Below are 17521 nucleotides of genomic sequence, written 5' to 3' on the forward strand. Positions count from 1 at the left end.
ATACAGAAGTGGAAATTGTACATTTTAATTTAAACAGACATTGCTGGGGCACCTGTTAAATGTCTGACCCAGACATTTCAGCTCGGGTCCTTATTTCAGGGTAATAGATGGAGCCCCAGATTGGGCTCCACACTCAGCATAGAGTCTGCTTGAGACTCTGTCTGCCCCTCCCTGACCCTGGCCCCCGCACAGGCCCTCTCATTCTCTAAAATAAATAAATAAATAAATAAATCTTAAAAAAAAATAGACATTGCCAAATTGTCCCCTAAAAGTTATAGTATTCAACTAGCAGTGTGTGAGCATATTTTTCTGTATCTTACTAACATTACATATTGTCATTCTTTAAAATTTTTGCCAAGATTATATGTAAAGTTAATCATATTGTTTCAATTTTCATTTCTCTGATTAATAGTGTCATTTCATATATTGCTGGTCATCTGTATTTCTACTTTAATAAATTGGCAGTTCATAGCCTCTATTTATTTTTCTAGTTTTTTGCCCTTTTATTATTTATTAAACGTTCTTGATATTAGGCCTTTTTCTGTTATTTTATAAATATTTCCTCTCATTTTATTCCCTTACTCTTAATTTTTTAAAGTTCTTTTATTTTATAGACTGTATATAGTCTTATATTTATTCTTACTGAACCATTGTTATGTCTATTTGACAGTTGGGTCACATATTTTGGGGGGGTACATAGTCACATCACCTGTAAATAATAACAGGCATATCTTTTCCTAATATTTGAACACTTTCTTTTTCTTTCATTAATGTACCAAATCTTACGACACTGAAAAGTAGTGGTGATGATTGGTACTGTTTAGGTAGGCATAATGCCCTCCAAAGATTTCTATATCTTAATCCTGGAACTGTTAATATGTAAAATTAATTTACAGATATATTAGAGTTATGGAACTTAAGATAGGGAGATTATCCTAGATTATGGATGCGGCAAAATCTAATCATTATGGCCCCTTATAAGCAGAGAACTTTCTCTGACTGGAATCAGATGAGAGGCCAAAAAGGAAGTCAAATTCCAACCATGGGAAGATTCAATGAATCACTGATGGCTCTGAGATGTAGAAGTCCATGTGCAAGGACCAGAGAGAGTAGCCTCTAGGAGGTAAGAGTAGCTTCCAGCTGATAGGAAAGAAGCAAGGACCTCAAGTTATTAGGAACTAGATTCTAACAACAACCTGAATGAGCTTAGAAGTGGGTTCTACCCTAAAGGCTAGCAGCACAATTTGATTTTGGCCTTGTTTAGAGCCTAAGCAGTAAAATCAACCAAATCCATCCAGATTTCTGATCCACGGAACTGTGAGATAAGAATTTTATAGTGTTTTAAGCTACTAAATTCATGGTAATTTGTTATGGCAGATATCGAAAACTAACACAACCATCAAGTATAATATTTACTGTAAGTTTCAGGAAGATATCCTTGTTAGGATGAAAAATTCTTTATCTTGTTGGCTGTGACTTTTATTTTTTAATCACTAAGAGATAATGAATGTTATCATATGATTTTTTGGTAACTATAAAAATAGTCACAGAATTTTTCATCTTTATTTGGTGAATGCAGTTTATTATATGGATAAATTTTCTAGTGTTGAATCAGTCTGGCACCCTAACTAGTCATGTGCTTAAAATATAGCACCGTAACTAGTCATGTGCTTAAAATATAACTGGATTCATTTTTATTGAAATTTACTCAGCATTTTTATAAGTTTGTTACATTTTTGTTAAAAATCAATGGACTATATACATGTGCACCAATTTGTAGGCTATCCTTTTTGTTCCATTCATCTATAAGTCTGTTCTTTTTTTTTTTCCATATTGGCAAGTTGAATTTATTATTAATTAATTAATTAATTAATTATATTGGAGTTCTATTTGCCAACATATAGAATAACAACCCAGTGCTCATCCCATCAAGTGCCCCCCTCAGTGCTCGTCACCCAGTCACTTCCACCCCCACCCACCTCCCTTTCCACCACCCCTAGTTCATTTCCCAGAGTTAGGAGTCTCTCATGTTCTGTTTCTCTCTCTGATATTTCCCACTCATTTTCTCTCCTTTCCCCTTTGTTCCCTTTCACTATTTTTTATATTCCCCAAATGAATCAGACCACATATTTGTCCTTCTCTGATTGACTTATTTCACTCAGCATAATACCTTCCAGTTCCATCCATGTTGAAGCAAACGGTGGGTATTTGTCGTTTCTAATGGCTGAGTAATATTCCATTGTATACATAGACCACATCTTCTTTATCCATTCATCTTTCGATGGACACCGAGGCTCCTTCCACAGTTTGGCTATTGTGGACATTGCCGCTAGAAACATCGGGGTGCAGGTGTCCCGGCGTTTCACTGCATCTGTATCTTTGGGGTAAATCCCCAGCAGGGCAATTGCTGGGTCATAGGGCAGATCTATTTTCAACTCTTTGAGGAACCTCCACACAGTTTTCCAGAGTGGCTGCACCAGTTCACATTCCCACCAACAGTGCAAGAGGCTTCCCCTTTCTCCACATCCTCTCCAACATTTGTTGTTTTCTGCCTTGTTAATTTTCCCCATTCTCACTGGTGTGAGGTGGTATCTCATTGTGGTTTTGATTTGTATTTCCCTGATGGCAAGTGATGCAGAGCATTTTCTCATGTGCTTGTTGGCCATGTCTATGTCTCCCTTTGTGAGATTTCTGTTCATGTCTTTTGCCCATTTCATGGATTGGGCATGTTGGCCATTGGATTGTTTGTTTCTTTGCTGTTGAGTTTAATAAGTTCTTTATAGATCTTGGTTACTTGCCCTTTATCTGATATGTCATTTGCAAATATCTTCTCCCATTCTGTAGGTTGTCTTTTAGTTTTGTTGACTGTATCTTTTTTTTTAATAATAAATTTATTTCTTATTGGTGTTCAATTTGTCAACATACAGAATAACACCCAGTGCTCATCCTGTCAAGAGCCCCCCTCAGTGCCCATCACCCATTCACCCCCACCTCCCCTTCCACCACCCCTAGTTGGTTTCCCAGAGTTAGGAGTCTTCATGTTCTGTCTCCCTTTCTGATATTTCCTACCCATTTCTTCTCCCTTCCCTTCTATTCCCTTTCACTATTATTTATATTCCCCAAAATGAATGAGACCATATAATGTTTGTTCTTCTCCGATTGACTTATTTCACTCAGTGCAAGAGGGTTCCCATTTCTCCACATCCTCTCCAACATTTGTTGTTTTCTGCCTTGTTAATTTTCCCCATTCTCACTGGTGTGAGGGGGTATCTCATTGTGGTTTTGATTTGTATTTCCCTGATGGCAAGTGATGCGGAGCATTTTCTCATGTGCATGTTGGCCATGTCTATGTCTTCCTCTGTGAGATTTCTGTTCATATCTTTTGCCCATTTCATGATTGGATTGTTTGTTTCTTTGCTGTTGAGTTTAATAAGTTCTTTACAGATCTTGGAAACTAGCCCTTTATCTGATAGGTCATTTGCAAGTATCTTCTCCCATTCTGTAGGTTGTCTTTTAGTTTTGTTGACTGTATCCTTTGCTGTGCAAAAGCTTCCTATCTTGATGAAGTCCCAATAGTTCATTTTTGCTTTTGTTTCTTTTGCCTTCATGGATGTATCTTGCAAGAAGTTACTGTGGCCAAGTTCAAAAAGGGTGTTGCCTGTGTTCTCCTCTAGGATTTTGATGGAATCTTGTCTCACATTTAGATCTTTCATCCATTTTGAGTTTATCTTTGTGTATGGTGAAAGAGAGTGGTCTAGTTTCATGCTTCTGCATGTGCATGTCCAATTTCCCCAGCACCATTTATTGAAGAGACTGTCTTCCAGTGGATAAGCTTTCCTCCTTTGTCAAATATTAGTTGACCATAAAGTTGAGGGTCCACTTCTGGATTCTCTATTCTGTTCCATTGATCTATGTGTCTGTTTTTCTGCCAGTACCACACTGTCTTGATGATCACAGCTTTGTAGTACAGCCTGAAATATGGCATTGTGATACCCCAGCTATGGTTTTCTTTTTTAAAATTCCCCTGGCTATTCGGGGTCTTTTCTGTTTCCACACAAATCTTAAGATGATTTGTTCCAACTCTCTGAAGAAAGTCCATGGTATTTTGATAGGGATTGCATTAAATGTGTAAATTGCCCTGGGTAACATTGACATTTTCACAATATTAATTTTTCCAATCCATGAGCATGGAATATTGTTCCATCTCAGTGTCTTCCTCAATTTCTTTCAGAAGTGTTCTGTAGTTTTTAAGGTATAGATCCTTTACCTCTTTGGTTAGGTTTATTCCTAGGTATCTTTTTTTTAAATTTTTTATTTATTTATGATAGTCACAGAGAGATAGAGAGAGAGGCAGAGACACAGGCAGAGGGAGAAGCAGGCTCCATGCACTGGGAGCCCGACGTGGGATTCGATCCCGGGTCTCCAGGATCGCGCCCCGGGCCAAAGGCAGGTGCCAAACCGCTGCGCCACCCAGGGATCCCTATTCCTAGGTATCTTATGCTTGTGGGCACAATATTAATTTTTCCAATCCATGAGCTTGGAATATTTTTCTATCTCTTTGTGTCTTCCTCAATTTCAGAAGTGTTCTGTAGTTTTTAGGTTATAGATCCTTTACCTCTTTGGTTAGGTTTATTCCTAGGTATCTTATGCTTTCGGGTGCAATTGTAAATGGGATTGACTCCTTAATTTCTCTTTCTTCAGTCTCATTGTTAGTGTATAGAAATGCCACTGATTTCTGGGCATTGATTTTGTATCCTGCCACACTGCTAAATTGCTGTATGAGTTCTAGCAATCTTGGGTGGAGTCTTTTGGGTTTTTTAAGTAGAGTATCATGTCATCAGCAAAGAGGGAGAGTTTGACTTCTTCTTTGCCAATTTGAATGCCTTTTATTTCTTTTTGTTGTCTGATTGCTGAGGCTAGGACTTCTAGTACTATGTTGAATAGCAGTGGTGAGTGTGGACATCCCTGTTTTGTTCCTGATCTTAGGGGAAAGGCTCCCAGTGTTTCCCCACTGAGAATGATATTTGCTGTGGGCTTTTCGTAGATGGCTTTTAAGATGCTGAGGAATGTTCGCTCTATCCCTACACTCTGAAGGGTTTTGATCAGGAATGGATGCTGTATTTTGTCAAATGCTTTCTCTGCATCTATTGAGAGGATCATATGGTTCTTGTTTTTTCTCTTGCTGATATGATCAATCACATTGACTGCTTTACGAGTGAACCAGCCTTGCATCCTGGGGATAAATCCCACTTGGTCATGGTGAATCATCTTCTTAATGTATTGTTGGATCCTATTGGCTAGTATCTTGTTGAGAATTTTTGCATCTGTGTTCATCAGGGATATTGGTCTATAATTCTCCTTTTTGGTGGGGTCTTTGTCTGGTTTTGGAATTAAGCTGATGCTGGCCTCATAGAACGAGTTTGGAAGTATTCCATCTCTTTCTATCTTACGAACAGCTTTAGTAGAATAGGTATGGTTTCTTCTTTAAACGTTTGATAGAATCCCCCTGGGAAGCCATCTGGGCCTGGACTTTTGTGTCTTGATAGGTTTTTGATGACTGCTTCAATTTCCTTCCTGGTTATTGGCCTGTCCAGGTTTTCTATTTCTTCCTGTTCCAGTTTTGGTAGTTTGTGGTTTTCCAGAAATGCATCCATTTCTTCTAGATTGCCTAATTTATTGGCGTATAGCTGCTCATAATATGTTTTTAAAATCGTTTGCATTTCCTTGGTGTTGGTAGTGATCTCTCCTTTCTCATTCATGATTTTATTAATTTGAGTTTTTTCTCTCTTCTTTTTAATAAGGCTGGCTAATGGCTTATCTATCTTATTAATTCTTTCAAAAAACCAACTCCTGGTTTTGTTAATCTGCTCCACAGTTCTTCTGGTCTCTATTTCATTGAGTTCTGCTCGAATCCTTATTAACTCTCTTCTTCCGCTGGGTGTAGGATCTATTTGCTGTTTTTTTCTCCAGCTCCTTTAGGTGCAAGGTTAGCTTTTGTATTTGAGTTCTTTCCAGTTTTTGGATGGATGCTTGTACTGCAATGTATTTCCCCCTCAGGACTGCTTTTGCTGTATCCCAAAGATTTTGAATGGTTGTGTCTTCATTCTCATTAGTTTCCATTAATCTTTTTAATTCTTCTCTAATTTCCTGGTTGACCCTTTCATCTTTTAGCAGGATGGTCCTTAACCTACATGTGTTTGAAATCCTTCCAAACTTCTTCTTGTGATTTAGTTCTAATTTCAAAGCATTATGGTCTGGAAATATGCAGGGGACGATCCCAATCTTTTGGTATTGGTGAGGACCTGATTTGTGACCCAGTATGTGGTCTATTCTGGAGAAAGTTCCATGTGCACTTGAGAAGAATGTGTATTCAGCTGCGTTTGGATGTAAAGTTCTGTAAATATCTGTGAAACCCACCTGGTCCAGTGTATCATTTAAAGCTCTTGTTTCTTTGGAGATGTTGTGCTTAAAAGATCTGTTGATTGTAGAAAGCGCTACATTCAAGTCACCAAGTATAAGTGTAGTATTATATAAGTATGTCTTAACTTTGGTTATTAATTGATATACATGGCAGCTCCCACATTCGGGGCATAAATATTCATGATTGTTAGGTCCTCTTGTTGGATAGATCCTCTAAGTATGATATAGTGTCCCTCTTCATCTCTTACTACAGTCTTTGGGATAAACTTTAATTTATCTGATATAAGGATGGCTACCCCTGTTTTCTTTTGAGGACACTTGAATGGTAAATGGTTCTCCAACGTTTTATATTCAGGCTAGAGGTGTCCTTATTTCTAAAATGAGTCTCTTGTAGACAGCAAATAGATGGATCTTGCTTTTTTATACAGTCTGAAACACTGCGCCTTTTGATGGGGTCGTTAAGCCCATTCACGTTCAGAGTTACTATTGACAGATATGAATTTAGTGTCATCATGATACCTATTCAGTCCCTGTTTTTGTGGATTGTCCCTTTGGACTTCCTCTTTCTATTACAGAATCCCCTCTTAGTATTTCTTGCAGAGCTAGATTGATGGTCACATATTCTTTCAGTTTCTGCCTATCTTGGAAGCTCTTTATCTCTCCTTCTATTCTGAATGAGAGCCTTGCTGGATAAAGTATTCTTGGCTGCAGGTTCTTCTCATTTAGGACCCTGAATATATCCTGCCAGCCCTTTCTGGCCTGCCAGGTCTCTATAGAGAGGTCTGCTATTAATCTAATATTTCTCCCGATAAAAGTTAGAGATTTTTTTGTCTTTTGCTGCTTTAAGGATCTTCTCTTTATCTTTGGAATTTGCAAGTTTCACTATTAAATGTCGAGGTGTTCAGCGGTTTTTATTGATTTTAGGGGGGGGATCTCTCTATCTCCTGGATTTGAATGCCTGTTTCCCTTCTCAAGTTAGGAAAGTTCTCAGCTATGATTTGTTCAATACATATTCTTTCGGCGCCCTCGGGAACCCCAATTAAACATAGATTTTTCCTTCTGAGGCTGTCATTTATTTCCCTTAACCTATCCTCATGATCTTTTAATTTTCTTTTTCCTCAGTTTCCCTCCTTGCCATCCACTTGTCTTCTATGGCACGCACTCGTTCTTCTACCTCATTAACCCTCGTCGTTAGGACCTCTGGTTTAGATTGCATCTCATTTAATTGATTTTTAATTTCGGCCTGATTAGATCTAAATTCTGCAGTCATGAAGTCTCTTGAATCCTTTATGTTTTCTAGAGCCACAGGAGCTTTACAATTGTGCTTCTGAATTGGCTTTCTGACATTGAATTGTAATCCAAATTTTGTAACTCTGTGGGAGAGAGGACTGTTTCTGAGTCTTTCTTTTGAGGTGAACTTTCCTTCTAGTCATTTTGCTCAGTGCAGAGTGGCCAAAAACAAGTTGTACTTGAGAGAAGCGTGAACTCTTCTCACTGTAGCATTCTAGCTGTTCTCTCTTTAGATCTCAGACCAAATCTGTAGGTTTTCAGGATGATTTGAAAGTTATCTAGGTAATTTGGTGGGGACAGGTGATTTGGGGACCCTACTCTTCCGCCATCTTGCCCTCTCCCCTATAAGTCTGTTTTTACACCAATACTACAGCATCTTGATTTCTGTAGTTTTGTTTTGAGATAGAGTAAGCCCTCCAATATTTTTTAAGATTTTATTTATTTGAGAGAGAATAGGAGAGTGAACACGAGCAGGACATCGGAGGGGCAGAAGGAGAGGGATAAGCAGACTTCCCCACTGAGCAGGGAGCCAGGACCCTGGGATTATGAGCTGAGCTGAAGGCAGATGCTTAACTGAGTGGGCCACCCAGGTGCCCTAGCCCTCCAGCCCTTTAAAAAAAAATTTTACTTATTTATTATTTTCAGGGTGAGGGGGAAGAGTGCTTTTGAGTATGTGCATGGCAGGCAGGGGTGGCCAAGGGAGAGGGAGAGAGAGAATCCCAAGCAGGCTACATGCTCAGTGCAGAGCCTGATGCTTAACTGACTGAGACATCCAGGTACCCTGGCCCTCCAATTTTATTATTTTTCAAAACTGCTTTAGCTATTTTAGATCATTTTTATTTCCTGTATGTTTTAGAAGCATTTTGTCAATTTCTATAAAACTCCTGCTGGGTGTTTGACTTGCATTGCACTCAATAAATTGAGATAACCAGTATTTTTAAAATATTGCTACTGCTACAAATGAACAAAGAGAAAAAGAGATAAACCAAAACACAGACTTTTAAATATGGTTTCCAGAGGGAAGACAGGTGGGAAGATGGGTGAAATAAATGATGAGGATTAAGGGTACACTTATCATGATGAGCACTACTCAGTGCTCCTGAAACTAATTTAACATTGTATGTTAACTATACTGGAATTAAAATTTTAAAAACCCTTCAGTTCTTCATGTTAAAAAATAAAAAAGATATTGAAACTTCTATTCCATTGGTCTGTTTGTTTGTCATGACAATACTACAATGTTTTGAATACTATAGCTTTGTAATAAGTTTTAAAGTCAGGAAGTATGAGTCCTTCAACTTCGTACTTTTTCAAGACTGTTTTGACCAGCCAGGCTTCCATAAGATTCCATATGAATTTTAGGATCGGTTTTTCTATTTCTTTTTTTTTTTTTTAATTTTTATTTATTTATGATAGTCACACAGTGAGAGAGGCAGAGACACAGGCATAGGGAGAAGCAGGCTCCACGCACCAGGAGCCCGACGTGGGATTCGATCCCGGGTCTCCAGGATCGTGCCTGGGCCAAAGGCAGGCGCTAAACCGCTGCGCCACCCAGGGATCCCCGGTTTTTCTATTTCTACAAAAAAATACTGTTGGGATTTTTGTAGGGATTGCACTGAATCTGTTTATCATTTTGGGTGGTATTGTCATCTTAATATTATCTTCCATTTCATAAACACAGGGTGTCTTTCCATTTATTTTTATCTTATTTAATTCCTTTCATCAATATCTTATAATAGTTTTTAGGGCAAAGTCACTTGCCGCCTCCTTGGTTAAGTTCATTCCTAGGTATTTTATTCTTTTTGATTATTCTTTTGATTCTTTTTTTTTTGTTTTGATTCTTTTTGGATCTGTTTTCTTAATTTCCTTTTTTGATTGTACATTGTTAGTGTATTAAATGCAACTGATTTTTGTGTGTTAATTTTGTATTCTGCAACTTTGCTGAATTTGCTTACTAGCTCTAATAGGTGTGTGTGTGTGTATATATAAGATTGTTTCATTTGTGAACAGAGATAATTTTAACTTCTTTCTTTTCAATCTGGATGCCTTTTAATTTTTCTTACACCTAATGGCTGTGGCTAGGACTTCTAGTATTATAATGAATAGAAATGGCAAAAGGGGGCATCCTTGCCTTGTTTTTGATCCTAAAGGAAATATTTTGATTCTCGTATCATTGAGTATCACTGCTTTTTAACAAATTGATTATGAAAGGCTTTGGTGTGATCTTTGTGTTTTACCTTCCTGGAATTTGTTGGGCTCCTTGGATTTTTAGGTTTACAGTTTTTTGTTAAACTTGGGACAGGGGATCCCTCGGTGGCTTGGTGGTTTAGTGCCTGCCTTCGGCCCAGGGTGTGATCCTGGAGTCTCAGGACTGAGTCCCACATCAAGCTCCCTGCATGGAGCCTGCTTCTCCCTCTGCTTGTGTTTCTGCCTCTCTCTCTCTCTCTCTCTGTCTCTCATGAATAAATAAATAAAATATAAAAAAAAATAAACTTGGGACAGTTTTAGTTATACCGTCTTTCAAATATTTTTCTTACTCTTTATTCTGTCTCCAAATAAATCTCTAACTCCCAAAATGTTAGATCACATATTATCCCACACAGATTAATGATGCTCCATTCATTTTCAAAAAGTCTTTTATTTCTCTGTTTCAGTTTGGACAGTTACTATTGCTATATATACTTTTAAAGCTCATTGTTCTTTTTTTGGTGCCATCCAATCTAATGAATTTTTCATTTCAAATACTGTATTTTCAGCTCTAAAAGTTCCATTTGTGGTTTTTTTGGGGGGGTATATTTTCCTTCCCTTTCTTCAATATGTTCATGTTCGTTTTCTTTTAAATCCTTAACTTATTTACTGTTCTAAAATCCTTATTTGACATTTATGGGTCTGCTTTGATTTTCTCCTCTGGTCATGGGTTATATTCCTTGCTTCTTTTAATATTTAGCATATCTGATTCTTGACATTGTGAATAGCATGTTTTTTTTAATGTAATTTTTTTTGAGGGGCAGGAGCAAAGGGACAAGGAGAGAGAATCTTAAACAGACCCATGCCCAGAATACAGCCTGATGTGGGCTTGATCTCACAACCCTGACAGCATGACTGAGCCAAAATCAAGAGTGGGATGCTGAACTGGCTGAGTCACCCAGGTGCCCCATGAATAATGTTACTGACTACAGGATTTTGTTTTCTTCCTTTGAAGAGTAGATTTTTTGTTTTTTACCTTGGAGGGCAAATAAGGTACCTGTGGATTAGCCTGATCTTTTTGTTTTGTTTTGTTTAAATATTTCATTTATTTTGAGAGAGAGAGAGTATGTGTGTGAGCAGGAGCAGGGGAAGGGGCAGAAGAAGAGGGAGAAGTAGACTCTGCAGAGCAGGGAGCCTGATACAGAGCTTGATCTGAAGACCCTGAGATCATGATCTGAGCCAAAGGCAGACAATTAAAACAACTGATCCACCCAGGCGCCCCTAGCTTGATCTTTTTGAAGCTTGTTTTAAACCTCTGTTAGGTTAGTTCTAATGTAGCCTTATTCCAAGATTAATACAGCCCTGGAACCATTGTATGATCCTTCTGCAGTCTCCTGAATGCCCCAAGTGATCCATGAATAGTCTCAATCTTTGCTAATCACAACTTAAACCTGTCCTGGCCCTATGTAGCCTCTGGGAATCCTTCAGCTTATATCCTCTGTCATTCTCTACCCCATATTGTGGAATTTCATCATATGCATGTGTGCTTTAGTATGCAGCACAGAATGAAGGGGGGGGGGCTATGTCGATTTTTGGAATTCTCTCTATATATCTCCATACTGTTTGGTACTGTACCCTGAAATTCATGCCACTTCAGCTACTCTGAACTTCGATCTCTGTCATCTCAATTCAGCGAGTCTGTGGTTCCCTGCTTCAGTTCTCACTCCCTGCACTGCAATATAGAAAGTGCTTTTAGGTAGAAAACCTGGGAGGTCATATGGCTACTAATTTTATGGATTTTCCCCCCTTTCTTCTGAGGTTTCACACTTCTGTTATTGTCTGTTGTACGATATCTGAAAACATTTGTTTCATACACTTAGACTAGTTTTAGAGTTGTTGATGCAAGAGGATAAGTGTGATCCCTGGTAATTTATCATGACCAAAAGCAGAATTGGTTTTAGTATTAAAAAACCCTTGGGCAGCCCAGGTGGCTCAGTGGTTTAGCGCCGCCTTCAGTCCAGGACGTGATCCTGGAGACCTGGGATCGAGTCCCACGTCGGGCTCCCTGCATGGAGCCTGCTTCTCCCTCTGCCTGTGTCTCTGCCTCTGCCTCTCTCTCTCTCTCTCTCTCTGCCTCTCATGAATAAATAAAATCTTTAAAAAAAAGTTTAAAAAATTAAAAAAAAACTTTATTGCTTAAATTATACCTCACTAGATTAAAGCTTATCACAGGTCATACTATTAAGAGACGGGAAAGTTGTTGCAATCTGCCTGTATCTATCTCCCAGCAGAAAGACAACAGTAAGAGGAAAGAGATTTATTTAAATATCTGAACATTTACTTTCAAGTACAGTAAAGCATTTTAATAGAACAAAGTCTCTATGTGTTTTACACTTTGAAGTATAAACCTGCAGTAATTAATCACTATTTATTGGATATATAGTAGATAACTTGTCTCCTACTTCACTAATTCTTTGAGATAAACTGTATTAGAGGAACTACACTCAAGAAGCCTTATATGTCCATGAATCTCATTTAGAAGATCAGATTCTGAAATTTATATTAGAGTCTGACACCAGGCTTTGGGGGATTTGGAGTAAAGAGGGGAGTTTTATTTTGCACACAAGAGGGATGTAAACTGTTACAACTAGAAGATAGACTGTGGATGACTGTGTTTTTAAAAAAAGTTACTACAATATTTCCCATTCCACATGTTCTTCTAGAACCTTCCTATTTCTCTACCAAGAAGTAGAGTTTATGTTCTCGCTCCTTGAACCTGGACAATAGGACTTTGTGATTGCTTCAGTTAACAAAAATATGACTCAGGTAAATAATATCATGTTATTTCTGAGGCTAGGCCAGAAAAGATAACATAGCTCCTACTTGGCTCATTCTTGGGACTCTTTTGGAGCCCTTTGCTACTTTTGGAGCCCTTTCCTACCAGGTAAGAAGTATAGCTAAGCTGAAGCCACTGTGTTGGAGAGACCATATGGAGAGACCACAGAGAGACAGAAGCGGCAAGCCAAGTCTATACAATCGCTAGAGTGCTAAGAGACAATTAAAATGCTCTTTTTTGGAGCACTTGGGTAGCTCAGCTGGTTAAATGTCTGTTTTTGGCTTAGCTCATGATCTCAGGGTCCTAGGATAGAGTCCTATGTTGGTCTCTCTGCTCAGCTGGGAGCCTGCTTCTTTCTTTCCCTCTGCCTACTTGTGCTCTCTCCTCTCTGTCAAATAAATAAAATCTTTTTAAAAAAATGCTCTTTTTTGTGACATTAAGTTTGAGGTATTCTGTTTTGTGCATTAGATTAGTGGAACACTGAACTCAGGATGCCATGAAACAGTAAAAAGAAGTCAAAGCAGGCAAGAGGATACATGTATACACAGAAGAAAGGTTCGATGTTGGAGATATTAATTTATGATTTGTTGGTAAGTGGAATCATGGTACTGGTTTCGACTGCCTATAATGAGAATAAATAAGATAGCCTAATATAGAACTCTGAGGAATTTAAATCTTTACCTAGGAGGTGGAGAAAGAAGATCTATAAAAAAATACAGGAATGGCCAGAGAGGCAGAAGGAAAACCAGGACAATGTTAAGTCATGGATAACTAGAGAAGACAGTGTTTCAACACAAAGGCAGTTGTCGATTATGATGAAACTGCCAACAGGTTTTGAGAAATAAAAATGTCCATTTTGGATTTAGCAGCATAGACATCACTAGTGATTTTGCCAAGTGTAGTCTATATGAAGTATGAAGGAAGGGAAAGTAGGAAAAGCCCAATTATAGGCTAAAAAATAAGTGTGAGATTAGGAAATATAGACATTAAATATGAATTCTTTTAATAAGCTGGATATGCAGGTCAAGAAAAAGTTATAACTAAATGTAAATTAGAAAAATTTTACTATAACTAAAGTAATTTCTTTGTGCTTAAAGTTGAGTCCTAAAGATACATTTTTTTGGTGCTTAATTTTAATTTTGTAATTTTAATTGATTATTTATTTATTTATTTAGTTAGTTAGTTAAGTAAACTCTATGCCCAACTTGGGCCTTGTCTCATGACCCTGAGATCAGGAGTCGCATGCTCTATGGACTGTGCCAGCCAGGTACCCCTTGAAGATACATTTTCATGGAATCTACAATTAAATCTTCAAAAAATTTGTTTAGGGCATTAAATGCCTAATTCAATATAACATGTCACCTGAAAGATAGTAACACACTATCACTAACCTTTCTTAGGAAATTCTATGACAAATGGATAAATTACTGTATTGCTTCTTGAAGGGCTTAAGGAATTTCTAAGCTAAGTAGATAGCTGAGAGCATACTGCTGAGTTGTTGAAATAACAGAAAAAAAACATATAAGATATTTTTCACATTAATAAAACTCAACTCAAATTGGTTTGACATTTGGCTTATGCTAAATGTAGCCAAAGACTCTATTACACTTACCCGTTGTTGGTGAACAATGTTTTTGTGCTCACGTGCCACACGTGTGGCCCATTTTCGAGCCTCCTTGTTTAGACTGTGCTCCTCTGTGGTTCCAGTTTCTGATTCTAATTGTCGGCTCTACAACATAAGAGAAAACAGAGCCAAAACTTTATTGTACCTCCTGAAATCACTACTGTTTGTAGGTGGACCAGAGAGCCTTCACTTAATCAGCACTCAAAACAAGCCATGCTCTACTACTGTGGGAAGCAATATCTCATGTCAGAACATTAGCAGGACAGTACGAAACCATAAATGACCACAGGTTTTTTTCATCTTACAATCCTTAATATTAGAGCTTCATCTTTAATACTGTGGACTGATCCATTTTGGGTGTGAAGAAAGCTAGCTACGCAAAGAAAAAAAAGTATTCATGCCAACCTACTACAACACTAAAATAGTTGCATAGGTAAAGTGGAAACAATTCGATAGTTACAATGGAATTTAAAAAAACAATCAATGGATAGAAATGAAAAGAACAAACAATATAGAAATAGCAACACAACCTCTCTGTCCCCAAAGACACTGGGTTTAATTTAGTTTCAGGTCTATTACCAATTAACCCAAATCCCTCAAACTAGTTTTTGCCCTTCCTCTGGACTTTAATGTCGTATGAAAGAGAGGGGTGCTATATCAGTAAGGGTTTCATCTAGTCCAAAATACTATTATTATGTTTCACAAAGACCAAACTGCAAAATCCAAATTAACGATAGTAATAGTCCCTACTGTATAAAGTATTATGAAAAGTGCTTCATATAACTTTTATTACAACTTTACAAGATGAGTCATACATCCATCTTATAGAAAAGGAAACTGAAGCTCAGAGAGGTTACATAAAATTTCTAGTGTCTACCAGCTATTAAATCTTCAACTTAAAAAAAAAATAAATCTTCAACTTTGATTATACAAGTCTGATTCCAGAATCAGAGCTCTTAACCACTAAACTATTTTAATTTTCTCTAAACTCTTAAGAATCCATGAAAATGAAGAAACCCATGAATAATTGGGAAAGCAAACAATTTCTTAACTATGAATTATCCCAAGAAGATTTTAATACAAAAAAGAAGCAAAATTTTACAGTGGAAAGATTTTAGAAAACTGACTTTTGCAAGGCGACATAGCTCAAATTGGGGGAGTAAGTAGAATTTGGCTAGCTGGATTAAAAAGTATTTCTGTTGAGGGGATTATAGGCAACTTTCAAAAACTTTTACTCTATGCAGACATTTCAGCTAAAGCTAGACTGTACAATGATAAATGTATTGAAATAGAGCAAAAATTTTTTTTAATCTAACCAACTTCACAATTACATTTTATCATTCTGATTCATTCTTTGGGGGTATTAAGAATCTGGGAACCATCTTTATTATTACATTTTACTTTGTAAAAGGATCTAGGCATTTGAATTTTAATTCATTCTCAGAAGTCAGGATTAAAAACGTTAAACCCTGGATGCAGATTACAAATGCAATCTACATTAGCCAGAGAAATCTAATGTATAAATGGAATGCCAGAAATATGTATTCTGAGGAGCCCAGGCATAGGTTTTTAAGTCAGACAGACTTAGTTTTAATCCTATGTTCTTTATTAGCTTTATATGATCTTGGGCATGTTATTAATCGAAGTCTTAGTTACATCTGAAAACTAGTGAAAATGCCTGTCTCATAGGGGGTTATTAAAATAAAATGTGCTCATATAATAAGCATTCTTTTATAAACCTTCTCCTATATAATTAAGTATCCAGTAACTGGTAATTGCTAATGCTAAACAGTTGAAAATTACTTGAAACAAAATCTTGTTATTAATAAAAAATTCCAAATAATTCCTAGGGTCTTGCTAGCCCAAAGAATGAATCAGAAACAAGATTGAAGATATGCTACAAGATCAAGGCAGATCTCAAACAGAATGCACTTATAGGGAATAGAATAGATGAGAAAGGAGAGAATTGATGGAGAAATTTGATTTTTATCACTGAGCAACATTTTAGGAATAGGTAAGTGGGTTTAAATGTGTACAGGCTGCAGATAGGCCACAGCCCTACTTGCCCACACATAATTTCTTTTTACTAAGTATTTCCTTGCTTGAGAGCTGGGCAAGGAAAGATAGGGCTTTTTTTCCTTTGTCTTCGGGGTTTTACTATTTTTCAGACAGGAGTGTCCAATGATCAGGACGGACAACAAATGCCACTGATTGGGAGATACGATTTTGTGATTCAAATTTTAAGTTAATTTTTTTTCATGAATTCTAAATTCCTCAAGCCATGGAAAGGCATGTGGAAGCTACCTATAACTCAGGTCTAGACAAATGAGAATTTCCTACAAGGCAAACACAGCCCAGATGTTAAAACAATATACAGAAAAATGTTTAATGCTGCCTCTACCATCTAATATTGATATAAATCAGAATCTAGTGTAGATCAGATGGTGATGTTAGCAGTGGTTGATTCTACCAAAGGAACTGCTAGTGACTGCTTCTTTTTTAAATGTTAGCTAATTTAATCTTTAGTTCACTCTTTAAACATTTTTCCTTTACCTCTTAAAAATGTATTTGGAAAAAAAATGTATTTGGAACATAAAAAGAATAATTACATATTTAAGCTATTAAGCACAAAAATTTAAAGCACATTGTTATCTGCCTGAAGCAGAATATGAGAATTTTTAAATTACGTATCAAAAAGCACTGTGGCCTAACTCTGAAAAAGTTCTTATTGTATTTCTTTTGAAGAGACATACATAATAACATCACAATTTTCAGAATAGTCTCACAAAAATAATTCAAATAAATTACAAACTGAAGAGAAATGCTATAAAAGAACTTTTCTATCAACTTTTTTTTTTTTTTTTTTAAGATTTTACTTATTTATTCATGAGAGACACACAGAAAGTCAGAGACCTAGGCAGAGGGAGAAGAAGCAGGCTCGATGCAGGGAGCCTGATGGAATTGCCAGGATCATGCCCTGAGCCAAAGGCAGATGCTCAACCGCTGAGCTACCTAGGTGCCCCCTTCCTATCAAATTTTATTATTTATTTATTTATTTATTTATTTATTTATTTATTTATTTATGATTTTATTTATTTATTCATGAGACACACAGAGAGGGAGAGGCAGAGACACAGGCAGAGGGAAAGCAGGCTCCATGCAGG

The 17521-nt window shown here is 37.1% G+C and overlaps 1 protein-coding gene across 1 annotated transcript in view; it reads right to left on the reverse strand.

Annotated features, from left to right (window-relative positions):
- The window catches only part of FCHSD2 (FCH and double SH3 domains 2), a 302780-nt gene that overhangs the window by 41158 nt on the left and 244101 nt on the right, over positions 1-17521 (reverse strand). Inside the window, exon 11 of the mRNA XM_041730768.1 lies at positions 14346-14462. Within this exon, the coding sequence (XP_041586702.1) occupies positions 14346-14462 (117 nt within the window). The remainder of the gene's footprint in view (positions 1-14345; positions 14463-17521) is intronic.

This window comes from Vulpes lagopus, chromosome 15 (assembly GCF_018345385.1).
Source record: "Vulpes lagopus strain Blue_001 chromosome 15, ASM1834538v1, whole genome shotgun sequence".
In the NCBI taxonomy this organism is placed as follows: domain Eukaryota; kingdom Metazoa; phylum Chordata; class Mammalia; order Carnivora; family Canidae; genus Vulpes; species Vulpes lagopus.